General features: G+C 42.7%; 1 protein-coding gene across 1 annotated transcript in view; it reads left to right on the forward strand.

Moving 5' to 3' along the window:
• LOC108888549 (A disintegrin and metalloproteinase with thrombospondin motifs 20) overlaps nt 1–15,723 on the forward strand; it is a 77,006-nt gene that overhangs the window by 14,060 nt on the left and 47,223 nt on the right. Inside the window, exons 4-11 of the mRNA XM_018684595.2 lie at nt 782–1,035; nt 3,170–3,253; nt 4,045–4,169; nt 4,261–4,301; nt 4,615–4,720; nt 8,394–8,540; nt 11,783–11,924; nt 12,573–12,677. Of these exons, the coding sequence (XP_018540111.1) occupies nt 782–1,035; nt 3,170–3,253; nt 4,045–4,169; nt 4,261–4,301; nt 4,615–4,720; nt 8,394–8,540; nt 11,783–11,924; nt 12,573–12,677 (1,004 nt within the window). The remainder of the gene's footprint in view (nt 1–781; nt 1,036–3,169; nt 3,254–4,044; nt 4,170–4,260; nt 4,302–4,614; nt 4,721–8,393; nt 8,541–11,782; nt 11,925–12,572; nt 12,678–15,723) is intronic.

Genomic DNA, 15,723 nt, shown 5'->3' on the forward strand with positions numbered 1-15,723 from the left:
TGCTCCTGTCTCCCTCTTTTAACTTCACTCGGTCATGGTGAAGGAATCTATAACTCATAGCCAGCTCAACACGTGCAGTTCAGCTGAGAGGATGCCAGATGAGTATGCACAGTGTAGTATATGGCTGTTGTTTTCTTTTTTCCCATCTGAGGCTTCTGCTGAAGGCATTCACAGTGAGTCTGTAAATGGAGTCAAAGTGGTGTTAAATATATTTGATTTGTGGCCTTTCAGCATGATTTTCAACATTTTAAACAGATAATATACTGCCCAGGGTCACAAAAGTGTGATATTTGAGAATTTGTACATCCCCTTGCGGAGTGTACACTGAGGCTAGTCCCTGTGCAAGATGGTAAAATGCTATTATGGGATTTTCTCTGTGTGACTTGCACTGAGGCAGGAGGGAGTGTAGATTGCCTGACCTGAAAATGCTTAGTCTTAAAGCTCACCGGTGACCCTGTGTCTCTTGGTACAACTGTTTTCCCAAGTGCTGGAATGACACAATAATTTATGCTGTGTTTTTTGCCATAGAAATCCAGCGTGCTTCTGTTATGTCACTGGAATTCAGCTAAGCTGAAACCCTTGGCTCTTAACCATACATGTACCATGCTCTCTCATGAAATGCCTTTATAATAGAAGGTGGTATCCAGTGCAGAAAAATTTGAGTGTTTTATAGTTCAGTTCAGGCATGGTCCTAAGATTTAAATGCTGATGAATCAGTTGGAAATATTTTTATCAGTCTACCTCCACACTTAAAATCTTTTACATATTTTTTTTCAAACAGAAGACTCCAAGGGGCCAGTGTCTTTTGAGAGCAGAGAGAATATGGGAGAGGAGCTGGACTCTCTCAGAGCCACAATAGACGATCAACACATTTATGAAAACAACTCCACCACAACGAACCCCAGATCCCCACACAGACGCAAGCGTTTCCTCTCCTACCCTCGCTATGTTGAGCTGATGGTGACGGCAGATGCCAAAATGGTGCGTCACCATGGACGCAACCTAGAGCACTACATCCTAACAATCATGTCAGTAGTAAGTAAAATAATGTTTCTAAAAATTATTTTTTGTGTTGATGTTGAAGATTTAAAATTTGTGTTTAGTATTTTGCAATTAGCTCATGTGAGGTTTTGGGTTATTATTGTAGATATATATGGGTATGCATACTGTTTTTATGTTCTTACAAAAATGTCCATGTTTTGTCTACCTCTACTAGTATCTTAGCCACAATAGTTTTGACTTATGTGTCCAGGTTTTGAGATATTTGAAATTCCAAGTTCATTGGAGTGTCTTCATAAAATATGTGATGGTATAAGTTTGGTGACACAGTGACCACTTGCAGGGTTAGTTGGTGAACTGGGAACATGCTAATGCTAAAAGACATTGCCATTATTTATTTGTTTGTTTTTTTAAATACACATTTTAAGTGTCATTTTATTGGGGTGGTGGAAGATATCTCAGAGACTGACACCTCAAAACCTGGGGCAAATAAAACCAAAACTATCTCCATGGCCAGAATAGTTGTTGTTAATATTATTTTGTTTTTAATTTGGAGAACACAGCCCTTAAAATGTGAACTGGAGTTCCACCCAGCCAAGGTCTCTGTGTTAATAGCCTCAGATTTTACTGTTTGACATTTTAGTTGTAAACCCTGGTATGACCTGAGCATGCTGCTGCATCAACCAAAGTGGCACAGTTAATTGGTAAAATCCTGACTCAGCACCTAGATCTCTTTATGAGTCCCATATCTGACTTGAAGAGCTGACTGGCAGTTGAGCCTTTAACACTGTGATTGGCTGTTTCTGTACGTATTAGAGTAAAAGGGGATCTCTATGTCAGAGCAAAATAGGTTATCAGTGGTACTGAACTGTCTGAACCTTCTGCTGTCTCTCACCAGTATCACAGTCTAAAAGTTTCAGAATACTCATTAACTTATAAAGGAGTAATGATTGTCAGTGGAGTGTTGTCCTTTAGATGACAATCAGTTGATATAGTACAGTCAGTGTTAAAAAAACATCAAAAAACCTTAGCCACAATTTAAAAACCAGCCAAAATATGACAATTCCAAGCAGAGCAGAGAAATCTACCAAGTTTGATTCGTTGGGTTTGATCTAAATTTTTAGGTATTGCTATGCTGATGAAGTGTCTATGTCACATTATATTGTATAATATATAGTATACTGACCACTGATATTTGAGTGTGTGTTACTGTTGCTGCTGTTGCGAGGATTTTTGACAGGCTTAGGTCATGATGTTGTGTCTACTTACCAAGGGTCAGATGATGGAAAGTAGCTAGTAGCTGTAAGTTTTTGCCTTAAATCAGTCTATTCTTTGATATTGTGATTCTGATACTCTCACACAAAATATCAGTGTTAAAATACAGCATGCTACTAGTTACTTAGAATTTAGCCTGACTGTCCTCGATGGTAGCTACAGCCCTGCTGACATTTCTTTCTACCTTCAGGGTTTGGCTATCTATATGAGATACTATAGTGATGACCTGGTGTAGGCTGAAGTATCCCTCATGTCTGGTTCATACAATAACATACATTAAGCAGGAGCATACAGAACAATGTTCTGCGTCACCGTTGGACTAACAGCAAGCAAAGACAGGCTCCCATTGCCCACGCTGGACAGGCCTGGGCCACGTTTGTCTCCCCCTCAGGCTAAGACAAGCTAAATGTTTATAGTGGACTAATGAGTTCCTGTCAGGAGGCTGCATACGACCTCAGGAGGCTGACCGTGACAGGGGTGCACGAGAAAAGCAAGAGGAGTGGAGGGGAAAACTACAGAGGGAATGTTTTGCTGTCCTCACACAGGGGCTCTGAGCTCCAGCTTTGCTGAAGTTTCACATTTGTTGCTGGGTCCAGGCTTTAGTTTATTTTTTCTTTACTAAGGTCTGTGGGGGAATTGTAATTGGTTTTAATACCCTGTTGATTAAACTTACCCTGAAGGAGACTTTTTTTTACCTTTTGACTTCAATGAACTGTTGCTATTTTGATTAAACCACATGGAGATTAACCAAAAAAAAAAAAAAAAAAACAATTTTTCTCTTTCCAAGTATTGAGTTAAGAAAAGAAGGCTATATTTTTCACTGTCTCTATCTCTGCTCTGGTGCAGGTTAGTGGAGGTTTGCATTTTTTGTCTGTGTGTTTTGTCTTTGTTACAGGTAGCAGCAGTGTATAGGGATCCCAGCGTAGGAAACCTCATCAACATCATGATTGTCAAGCTAGTCATCGTTCACAATGAACAGGTGAGTGCAGGGTCTTGAATGCTATCTGTATCCAGGTCGCCAATATGGCTGACGTCAGTGCAGGTGTCCCTGGCCTGGCCTTTTCTCTGTGGGGCCTGTTTGAAAGGACACTGCCTTCCTTGTCAGTCTCAAGTCTCAAGAGAGGTCTCTGAAAACAAACGGTACTATAGTGAGGCAGGTAGCCACCTGCAAATGAGATGTGACTGAAGAAACTCAGTGTAGTTTGTTTGGTCAGTGTGATTGATTCTTCAATAGTTATGATTAATTTCTGGTATTTACCAACCTGGGTATTATTTTTGTAATCACTACATAACCAGTGTTAGCATTAACTTATTACATTTACTTAACAGTCTAGAAGAACCGTTGCAAGTTCTGTCACTTCTTCCACTGAAGTTAGCATGCTAACAAGCTAGCGTTGGCCTTTTACTTTCTGATAGCTCACTGTAGTGTCCAGATTGCCCTCAAGAAGTAGTGCTGCTCAGAGAGTGTATTCTAACCTTTTGTACTGTAAATGCAAGGATGGTGGAAGCTCCTGGTAAGCAATCGTCACCACCTCCCACTCGACAAGAAACCATGTTCTGCAGCAGTAAAAACTTGCAAATAGCCCTTTTAAGACAACAGATTGACATTGTTAAACTGAAGTTTTTTTGGGAAGCTGTAGTGGGCTCCCAATATCCCTTTTTTTAAAGACCTACAACTACAATAACAACTTGAAACATTACTATATATATGCCCAGTTTCATCCAGTCAGTTCATCCAGTTCATCCCCATTGGTGTTTCACCCCCAACAGGAAGGGCCCACAGTGAGCTTCAATGCTGCTACGACTCTCCACAACTTCTGCGTTTGGCAGCAGAGCCAAAATGTCCAAGATGACAGCCATCCTTCTCACCATGACACAGCACTTCTCATCACCAGGTATACACACACCTCTACCCTCACTTTGAAAGCAAATTGCTCTTCAAAAAGGGATACCAGCATCTTATATTTTGTGTGTTTTTTTTTCCAGGGAAGACATCTGCCGTGCGAAAGATAAATGTGACACGTTAGGTAAACTTTTGTTTTGCAGAAATATCTTCACCTCAAGTCCCTTTCAATTAACTTTCCACTACATTAACACAGCTTGTAAACTGTGTAGTAATGAGTTTATGGCAAGCTGTCAGCGAATAACATTATAGTGACAGAACAGAGTGGTAGAAAGGGGAGGAGGGAGCTGGTGGCGGTCCTAATCTCTGTTACGGAACAGAAGTTTTGATGGTTTAATCGTCTTTAACACTCAAGTAACATTTTTTTTTTTTCAAATAGCTCTATGTCTGTATGTGTATCTGTGTGTCTGACTCTGTGTGTGTCTGTGACCGTGTAGGGCTAGCGGAGCTGGGGACCATGTGCGACCCGTACCGGAGCTGCTCCATCAGTGAGGAAAATGGAATTAGTGCCTCCTTCACCATCGCTCATGAGCTGGGCCATGTGTAAGTTGTGGCACAGAACCTGTAGCAACCCCACCCACACCCTTATCCTAGCAGACACACACATACACACACATACTGTACACACAAATCCTATCTCACCGCTCACAGCCAACCTTGACCAACAAAAGCCCTCTTATCAAGAGACGTAGGGCGCAGGAGACACAGGTGCAAAACATAATAAAGTGAAAACTTGACTTTTAATAACATGCCAGCTTGTAATACCACTCTATACAGCTAAAGAGGTTAACCCTGTATATGTCAGAGCTTTGTCTAGAGATGTTAGACATGTTCAGATGTAAGTAAGCATGGATATGATAGAAAAATGTAGATATTGTAAAACAATTTTGGTGGTTCTCTGTTTTTCTAGACACAGTAAATACAATTATAGATTCCTTGCAAGTGGTGCACAGAGATTTATCGGAGAGTAAAAGGCTAGATATTCTGTTTAATATTCAGAGAGACTTGTTCCTATCCCGCTTTGAAATATCAGCCCTCAAAGACTGATAAAAGAACCAGAAGATGTCACAGTGCCGTCACATTTGACTTGTCTCTTAGTGAGTAGAGCAGTGGTATCACAACATGCTCGTCCGCCAGAGAGTGTTTTCACAACAAGCAAATATAGCCACATCAAGTGAAAAAAAAGACTTGTAAGTATAATCTGCATCAAAATGACCAAGTCAAAACACATGACTTTATCTCACATATGAGGCTGTGTTTATTCTAAACATGAATCTGAGATATAATTATTGTAACTCACTCTTTTCCACCTGTTTCTTGTAATCCAGCTCAGTTAATTTCAATATGGTGTAATTTTAGAAGCACTGGTAGCCTTAGATCTGAATCCCTGCCAGTTCACTTTTGGGCATTTTTTTTTTTTTTTTTTTTTTTTGAGAAAGACAAAGCATCTGTACAATTGTGAAAGCGAGTGAGGGATTTTCTTTCCGGTCTGCCTGTGCATTTGTGTGAATAGTAAAAAGAACCAGTGTCAGTGTGAGCTTGTGAACCACTGGGTAAGAATGAAAGATATTCTTCTACCTCCTCTGTCCCGCTCACACATTCTTCCAGAGCAGCAGCCAGATGGACGAGTCTATGGGCCCCCTCTCTCTTCCCCTCGCATCTCGTGTGGATCTGTTTATGCTAAAGTTCAAGCAGCTGGCGGCCCAGTTGGCTCTGCCTCTTGGCGTGGTTAATAGCCGCCTTCACAGGCACGAGCTCTCGAGAGTGTTTAACGCTCTGGGAAAGCCAGTGTCAGGTAGTGGGAGCCACTCAAGAGCATTGCAGATTAAAGAAAGATTTAGACTAATGGATGGGAGGCCTTTCTCAGATGACTGTGAGGACGTGTGATTACCAACAGCCATCATGGGGATTTTCAAGAGAGGCACTGTCACTTGATAGCTGTCCAAAGGTGACACATACAAGGATTTATAAAGTTTGTCATTAGTCAAGGCTTCAAATGTCTTGGATCACAAATAAGTCTTCCTGACATTTTGATATGTCGTCAGAGTCTTTAGCTGTAAACAGACTTTCCTTTTGAACATCTAAAGGAATATGAAATTTGATCACACATAACCTAAGCAAGCTGGTTAAGTGGATGGCTGGGATTGTCAAAGATGATTTCATTTGTGGGGAGACACACGTAAAGGAGCTAAGACATGTAATCCACTGACAATACTGGAATCCTTTTCTCCCAGTATTTGATGCTCACTGAGTTCAAGGAGCTCTGTGTCTGTTGAAGTGCTGACAAAGGGTGTTCCTGTTTGCTGTGATTCTTATTTATGCGCAGCCAATCTGCGGGAATCCAGGTTGTCATCCCTCTGGCAGTATGTCTTTCTCTCACAGTTATTTATGGGCATTTTAGCACAGAAATCTGTTTGTGTCTGTCTGCTGAAAATCATTTCACTGGGATGACAGCATGGCATTAAGGGTGTGATGTGCAAAGAGTAAAGCAGTTTGTTTTGTGAAGAACTTTGACTAAAACTGAGTGACCTTTAAAATCATGACATTCTTGATGCTAATAATTAAGCACTGGAGGTGGTACACTCCCACTGGCATTGACTCGTCTATTGATCTGTCCCCTAAGAGAGCCACAAAACTGCCTGAATTATGACCTAATTATACTAAAAGGCTCTCATCTCAGGATTTCAAGCCAGTACCCTCATTAGTGCTCTTCAACTAATCAACATGATGTGTTAAGAGTACAGGTTTTTTAGAGGCTGTCACAAATCCCCGTCATGACATGAAGTAAGTCTACGCAGCAAAGTATTGAGGTTAAAATTTTTATTTTAAACCGTCTGGATCACCCCGATGCAGACATGCACCATTACAAGTGACAGAGAACAGTTTGCAAATAGCCTTTGAGCCAGATTAGATGTTGTCAGCATTAGCCAACAGCTTCGTCTGTGTGTGTGGAGCTCATTACTGTGCCAGAGGCTTAATTATTCCCTGGGTGTTTGCCTTCAGGCCCTCGGCCCCCGTTGGGTGGGCCTCATGCCAGCCATGCTAGGTCTTGTTTGTCTGGTGGTATGGACTGACCCTCAGCCACAGCCCAGAGCCCAGCACCGGCCCACATCCTGTTGTAAACATCTCAGACATCATACAGCTGCATCGGTTCCTGTGTGTATAAATACACGTGCTCGTGTGCATGCATGCGCTACATGTATTTATGAATATATGCCAAATCGCAGCACAAAACAGGACATCTGCATTGGACTACACTATTCTGGACATAATCAAGAAACCTTCTTTATGAGACTGCCAACTGCAGACAGCCTGGATGAATTTATGCATTTATGCTTTATACAGCTGTTTTGACTAATACCAAAACAATTAGTTGATTCATTGGTTGATGGAGTAACAGAAAATTAATTAACTATTTTGATAATCGTTTTTAGCTCATTAAGCAAAAATGCCAAAACATTTGCTGTTCCCAGGTTTTTCAAATGTGATTTCCTGCTTTTCTCTGTTTTACATCAGTGCAAATTCTGTGTTTGGGTTTTGTTCAGACAATACAAAGAATTTGAAGATGTCACCTTGATCGATGATAATTAAAATAATCATTAGTTGCAACTCTAAAGACATCTGTGTGCATATGTGTTAACACTGGGGCAGCATACACATGTGTGTACTGATGTGTTTGGTGTTACTGCCCTTACCTTCCCCTCTGCAATAAGCCCTTTGAGAATGTGAGATGGTGACCTTTGGCATCTAAGGGGTGAGCTGGAGGTGATTCTCACTTGCTTGTTGACCATGATATTGGGGTTGCTGGATAGGTGCTGATAGATAGAGAGTGACACTTTGCATAAAATGTCTCACCACCTACTGGCCAGTAGGAAGTTTATTGAAGCCTTTTGATGATTTTATCGTATAAATATTTAGGGAGATAGCGCAAAGAGGGAGGTGTATGTAAAAAGAGACACAACAGAAACAGACAAATGGATAGAGAGTTGCAGAGTGTGTGTCTTAATCCACATAAAGTGTCTGTGGCTGCATGTGTGGCGGCCAACAGGGACAATGTACGGTGATCCCCTGTTAAAAATGGCTGAATGTAAATCTTGTGACATTTATCCTTTTTGCTGTGACTGAGCCATTAAACAGCTGATAATCACTTTGTGTGTGTTCCTTATATCCCTCTCTGCATCTCTAACCTCCCTTTTCTTCTCCTTCTCTGCACCAGGTTCAACATGCCTCATGATGACAACCCTAAGTGTCGTGAGGTGGGCATGAAGCACCAGTATCATGTCATGGCTCCCACGCTCAACTATGACACCAATCCCTGGACGTGGTCTAAGTGCAGTCGCAAGTACATCACAGAGTTTTTAGAGTGAGTATCTCCAGCTCTCCTCTCCAGTTCTAAACTGATTTATAATCAAAACAAATGATACAGGCTCTTCTCATGTAAGGGAGAGTGATGCCTCCCCATTTCTTTTCCAATCTCATATTATCACATCCACATTTCAAGTGTACCATTAACTTTTACTTGTTGTGACATGGTCAGCTAAACAAACTGCCTCTACGTCTCTCACAGTGCTCCGTAGACAGGTCAGCGCAATATAAACTATGTGGAGTTGTTATTGCCTGGTGTTGAAAGAGTATTTCCTGTTTGAATCCTGGGGGTCTTCCTCAGCTGACCTGAGCAATGGATCTTCTGCAGCCCCTCAGCTGTCTCTCCGCTCAGACAGAGACCTGCTCTCAAGATTCTGGGCAAATAGTAATCTAGTCACTAGCCTGCTTTCCACACCAGAACTTGTAACACGGGGCAACAGTTCATTTACCAACTCCTAACCCGCACCATGGTCACAGATCCTGGTGAAGGGCTTTCCTTTAAGATGGGAAATGTCATTTATAATTAGATCTTCCCTGGACATGACCCTTTAATCTTTGCCTCCTTTCCTCTGTTAATTGTGGAGGCCTCAACAAAGGACAGGCCTTGTTGAACAGATGCATCTTGAGAGCCCAGTGTTAGGCGATGCCTCGTATGGATGGAGTTTTAAGGTTGTGCTTCACATAGTTTCCAGCTTGTGATGACCTCAGCATCACAAGCTGGAAACTATGGAACATTCAGCTAAAGATGAGGAGAATGTTCATGAATCTCTTTATTATTTGGACTGGTCCATGTCAGCTGTGCTGGGTTAATATGTATGTGGCTGATTACTGCACGAAAACCAGAGGTAGTATGATGCAATGATGCAATTGTCAATTGCATTTGTGATAAACTTTAGCAATTGTTAAACATATAGGATGTGTAACAAACAATGCAGGTATGGAGAGAGAGTAAAGCAGCACTTGGTTCAAGTGTGGGAGCTGCATCGGTGGGAAAGGCCCTTGAGACCATAGTCCAAGTGCTTTTGAAGTCCGTCTCCAGCCAACAATGAGGAGCATTGATTCAAACTAGCACTTCTACAGTACCACTCCTGCTCAGTGGGCTGACCTGGTCAAGTACGTCAGTGTTTTGACTGCCCATTTTCCCTGAAGAGCAAATTCAATCTGCACCGCTCTCCTACCAGTTTAAAAAACGAAAGGCTGTGCCACCTCTCAAACATCCCTTTTCAAAAGGCGAAGGATTCCCCTCCTTCTCCCCCTTATCTCACTGTTGCTGTAATAATGTGCACTGAACTCCCGCACCTGAAGGCTGATGAAAAGCGTCCTGCTGTTGTGCAGTGTTATTATGTGTCAACCGCCACATAAAGCAACCATTCATTCCTTCCCTGGCTCTGTGCCGTTTGATGTAAGCCTCAAAATCCAAATATAAAAGTAAAATGCAAATTTTTGACAGTTGCCACCCACTAATTGTTGTGTTCACTGGGGGTTGAAACCACATTATCATTAGTAGTGGGCAAGCCCTATCATTTTCCATTACACACCTCAAAAATTAGCCTGACCACTTCAACAGCAACCATTCTTGAAAACCCCCCATGTGATGTCATTTTTGAGTACTTTTTAAAATCTGCTTTTTCTTAATAAAATCAAGATGGCTCTTTATGTACTGTATGTTACTCCAAATTCAGATAAACCTCTGTCATTATCTTGTTCTACATCTCCATGTACGGTAATCGGTACATGCTGTCAGAGACAAACTCTGACATGACGGCGGTGCTGCAGTTTATTTGGTGTTGTTTGATCAAATACTGTACAGTGATGCTCTGTGTCATTCAACCCTCTGCACAAACCATAAGTTTGACACATGAGTAGACTTTTTGTGCTGCATCTGCTGAGGGAAGCCCAGTGTGGTGTACATGGAAGCTATTATTGTTTAGTCTCTTATGACAAGCACACAACAGCCAACTCTTAGTCGTCTTATAGATAAAGTCACTTTCAAGTCTTCCAATGGCTGCCAGGTGTGGAATCTCATGTGGTGCCAGAGAGGAACTGCTTTGCTGTCTCAAATCCATGTAGCCAATACTAACCCCCCCACCCCCCCACCCCTTTTTTAAGTAGACATTTCATTTAAAAAGTGACCACAGTGACCCCTTCTCCCTCTTCTGTCTGTCTTGGTCTTAATAATCATTCCATTAGGTTTCCAGGACACTGATTAGACAGATGACCAACTGCTGAAAGACACTGTAATATAGGACAGTCTGTATGATTCGTTGACAGGCTGCTCCATAGTTTTCATTCACAGTATTTTCCCACCACTGATTTATTCTTGTTATGCAGTCATTCCCCTGCCACCCAGCACTGTTTGCTGCAGTTTCTTTCATTATGGTTGGAAATGAAAGGGGAAAGAAACAAAGTGACGGTAACTCAAGATAATCCTGTGTAATTATTGGCCTGTCACATCAGCTGGTGCTGTATGGAGCAGGTGCTTTAGCGGCTCAATCCAGGATGAAATTTGTCAGTGCGGTGCAGACATGTTGTGTAATGACACATCTGTACACGTCTCATCTACCAGTTTCCGTTTTCAAAAGTAAACAAAAGAGAGAAGCGATCCTTTGAGACTCAGCAGACTCTGCTAACATGTTTGTCTAGTGCCTTTTCAGGACTGTAATGGCTGATGATTTTATATGCAGAGTGTTGGCACATATATTCAATCCAGCTGTGCTTTTGTGTTCTCTGTTACTGTGTCGTGAGTAAGGGTGTGGCTGAAACACAGCACAATCTGTCATTATGCCGCAGTGCTGGCGCTGCTGTTGTGTAACTTAATCAAGGTGCTTTATGATTCCAAATTCTCTTGTTTGCCTTCAGCGCAGAGAAATACATCTCGGATCAAAATGTGGTCAGCTTGCAGATCCTTCTCAGTCAGTATCAAAATGCTGTTTTATTCAGTCTGTGGCGCCTGACTCCAGTTTCATAGCGTGAAACAGTACAGCATTTACTAACAGGGCCACTGAGGGGAAGTGGTATCAGTCTCTCTGTTAGGTAACTTTACAGACCACCCACATCTGAGGATGATCACAGACAATAACATAGAGATGTTGACTTTGCTTTTATGAAGGAGATGATGCATGTTGATATGTTCTGGGGTCAGAAAATACTGGATTATCCTTAAAATTTTCAGTCCATGAAGAAAGGTGTGTGCATTAGGCATTTACAGTACACAATTTCTTACTGTTTTCTTTTTTTTAGCACTGGCTATGGAGAGTGCCTCCTTGATGAGCCTGTAGGCAGGACGTACGAGCTGCCCACCCTCCTCCCTGGTCAAATCTACAATGCCAACAGACAGTGTGAACTAATGTTTGGACCCGGTTCCCAAATTTGCCCCTATATGGTAAGTTGGCTTGCTATCAAAGCAAGCAAAACCACACTGACTAAGTGAAGAATTAAGACTTAAGGTGGAAGTATATGTGCGATAGATGTCTTCTACTCAGATGTACAGGAGTTGTCTTTATGAACCAGCAGTAAGCAGAGCATTTATTCATGGAGGTCAGCAAATATGAAACTGAAGTCAGTTAATTGTGTGTAGTTTTTAAGACTCCTTATTGTAATACAAAATGGAGTAATTTAATCTGCAAATTCCCATGCCTAAAGTAAAACATGCATTTTAACAAGGTACAAAGGGGCAAATTAATTCGGCTTATTGTTGAAGGCACAGCCACTAATTAAAACCTGATGCTGAACCATTTAAAATTCATCTTGCACATGTCTGAGAGGCAATGAAGCACAAAAGGAAATGTCAGTTCCCTGCTACTTAGACTGAAATATTATTTGAAGAAACCAACAAACATATTTCAGGGCTGCAATCACGCGCTCTTCCTCCCACAAGAAAGAAGGCAATATATGAGGAAATAGCAGTTACATTCTGCTGTGGCCTAATCACTGTGTGTCTGTAGAATGTTCTCACATTATAGACAACCCCTTTTTCCTATTCAACCAAAAATGATTAATTGCTAGTACATACTTTCCCCCCCACACGCAGAAACAGTGCAAGAGGCTGTGGTGTACAAGTGCAGAGGGGGACCATAAAGGATGTCGCACACAGCACATGCCACTGGCTGATGGGACTGACTGTGGACACGGAATGGTAAGTTGGTCCACATGTGGAACATGTGTGCTGCTTAATGAACAGATTGGATTGGAATTTGATTCCCTATACTAAAACAGTAAACACAGTTTTATTGACTCTCAGATGTTTTAGTAAGTAGAATGACATTTATTGCACTCCAGTTGATGTTGATGTTGTTAAAGCTGGCCTCTTTGCATTTTAGGCAAAATACCTCCCATGTAGCTTTGAATCCTGATGCCTTTCCCTTCAAGTTCACTTCCTCTACCAAGAAAACAGAATAATTTATCATGTATTACTCTCCTGCCTGCATTCTGGTCGCAGAAACCCATGTAAATGTGGTCAGGTGATGGCCCTAGTTAGAAACTTGAAGCTTTACCCTCAGCGTTGTTACGGGGCCCCAACCCCCATTAGCCTTCATGTTCTCCTCGCTCTGGGATGCTATGCTAATTAGGGCTGAGACGGCGGGTCAGTCTCTGAGGATACATGGAAAGAAGGGCTGCAGGAGAGGGGGGCTGAGAGAGAAAGAGAGAAAAAGGAAAGAAAAGAGAGACAGAGGGGGCAAAAAAAGAGGGAGAGAGAGTCTTGAGAGGGAAAGGTGAAGACGTGGGCCCTTTGAAAGAGGATGCCGCCCGCCGTTCACAGTTGAGTCACCTTGTTGTGAACCCATGACCCTAAAACCTCTTTAAAAGGCGGGTGAGTGGGTCAGTGGTCAGGCCGTAACAGAGCCCAGGCTGAGGCCAGCCAGCGCTCTCACAAAAGACCTCACATCAGTGATTCTGAAGAGGAGGAGGTGGGAGGAGAGGAGGGAGGAGGAGAGCGAGGAGGAGGTACAGGGGGGACCAGGATGTGGTGGGCTGGTGTTTAACATTCGGAACATGCATGAGAGAGCGAAAGAGAGGGAGAGAGGGAAGGAGGGTTCTCTTCTCTCCTTAACCTCCTGCCCTCCAGGAGTCTTTTGCAGTGTGGGCCCGTGTAAGTCTTATATCCCTTATATCCTTTCATCTGGCTCCATCTCCCTCCTCACCATGTTAGGTCCTGGATCAGCCTGTCTAGCAAGGAAAGGTTAACAGGGGATAGCTAACATCTTAATCCAACTACAACAACTGGACTAAACAGGATGGTCCTGGGATTGTAGCTCCCATTGTGCTCTCAGCCTGTACGTGGGAGAAACGGTTGAGGAGACATGGTGTTGGTTAATCACAGCAAGTGGTTTGTTTTAATAAGCTACAAACCTTTAACTCAACCTGAGCTGACTGAGCGAGGTCACCATGGATGTCTGGTCTTCATTGGAAACATGCAAACACTGATTTGGTAATTTGGAGGTCCGGAGAGGCCCAGACATCCAGATTAAAACCAGGGTTAATTTGTTTCACATTGAAATTATGTGAATACTATAACAATTGTTGCTTTTCAACCATATTTAGCCCACACTGTCTCTTGATCCCCAAATGACATTTATTATGTCACTCTGTTTGGTCAGAAAAAACAAAGCTAAGTCTGCTAATCGCTCTGTGTGACAATTTATACTTCTGCATTGAATCAGAGTGTCTGCATATTCCATGTCATAGCCTAGGCCATAACCTGATGTTCACCTTCCCAGAAATGTAACTACGCTTTGTGGCGGCGCAGACCGCAACAACTGTGATTAGTCCGCTTTGTCAGCTGGTACATGTCTCTCAATGGCCAGTGGTAACATAAATGCTAGACGAAAAGTCAGGGGATCTCCAAAGTCATTATTCATCTCAGTCTGGACCAAAGTGGTGAACCAACCGACAGACTGACATCCCTAAAGTGTCCCTGCTAGCATGGCTAGAAATCATATCTGATCTTTTAGCGGTGGTTGTTTTCTGTCTGAACAAATACACAAACAGTTTTCTTTCATTTCTTTGTGTGTGTGAGTAGTGGCACCACCTTTGTTTGTAGTGACGAGGACCCAGTTTCATCTTCATGCAGGGGGCCGTTTGAAGTAGCGTGAGTTGAAAGAGAGGGGGACCCTGTGCTAACACTCACCTGCCTATACAAGGGAACTTTTATGTGGTCCTCTTGTGTGGTGTGTTTGTGTGTATGTGTGTGTGTATGTGAGTAAGTTTGTGTTCATCATCATGCCAGCTTCAAAAGTGTGGCATCTGTAAACCCAGATGATTCCTCTTGATTCTCTTGTCAGTGTTGTATTGTTCTGTGCACCTCTTTGTGCCTTTCTTGCATTCCTCCGCTCTATCTGTCTTTCCTGGACATTCTTACTGCATCTATCACGCCTTCTCACCACTTCTTCTGACCCCTCTCTCATTCTTTCCACAAAGAAGTCATGAGGTTCAGGTCTGAGGCTGTACAGGGTCTTGGGTCGAGCTCCTGGCTCTGAGGTGTCTGCAGAGAGTGTGTGGGGAGTGTCTGTGTGTCCGGGGGGGGATTACAGCTATGGGGAAAAACTAGCAGCAGGTATTATCTTAGCAACCTTAGCAAAGCTCCCCTTTAAAGGTTCCTTTCTTGGCCTGTCATTAGCCCAAAACCCCAAAACCCGCCATGTCATTCTAAGCGATTACACTGGAAACATCATCTCTTGTAAAAAGTACATTTTCTAAACGGTTGTTACCTCTTGTGTCTGCATTGTCTGGGAAGTTTTTTTTGTTCTGTTACGTTATGAAACAGAGTTGTGACCGCATCGGGTAATTGAGGTCAGTGCTCAAAAAGTGGGAGAGAGTCACGTCCCCTAAATGAAGAGTGGGAAAAAAAGTTTGTTTGTATACAGCTCAGTTGAAACAGGGCAGTGAGCACTGCAGGGTTCATGGTTAGTTTTCTCCCCGTGTTCCCTTCTCCTCCAACTCTCTCTGTTTCTCCACGTCTGCCTCTTTCTCTCCCTCTGTCCCTCCCTCCCTCTCTGTTGCTCAACAGGCTCCTCTCACAGGGCGCCAGAGTGAGTAATGCGGTCACATGACCTCTTGGCGGCGTATGTCATCTAGCTCAGTGGGCCGTGTGCTAATGAGGGCATCCCATCACTTGTTGTCTATAAATACTGCCACCACCCTCCCTCCCCTACATCCTCTGTTCTCCTGCTCTTTCTTCCTTA

This window comes from Lates calcarifer, linkage group LG10, assembly GCF_001640805.2.
Source record: "Lates calcarifer isolate ASB-BC8 linkage group LG10, TLL_Latcal_v3, whole genome shotgun sequence".
Taxonomy (NCBI): domain Eukaryota; kingdom Metazoa; phylum Chordata; class Actinopteri; family Centropomidae; genus Lates; species Lates calcarifer.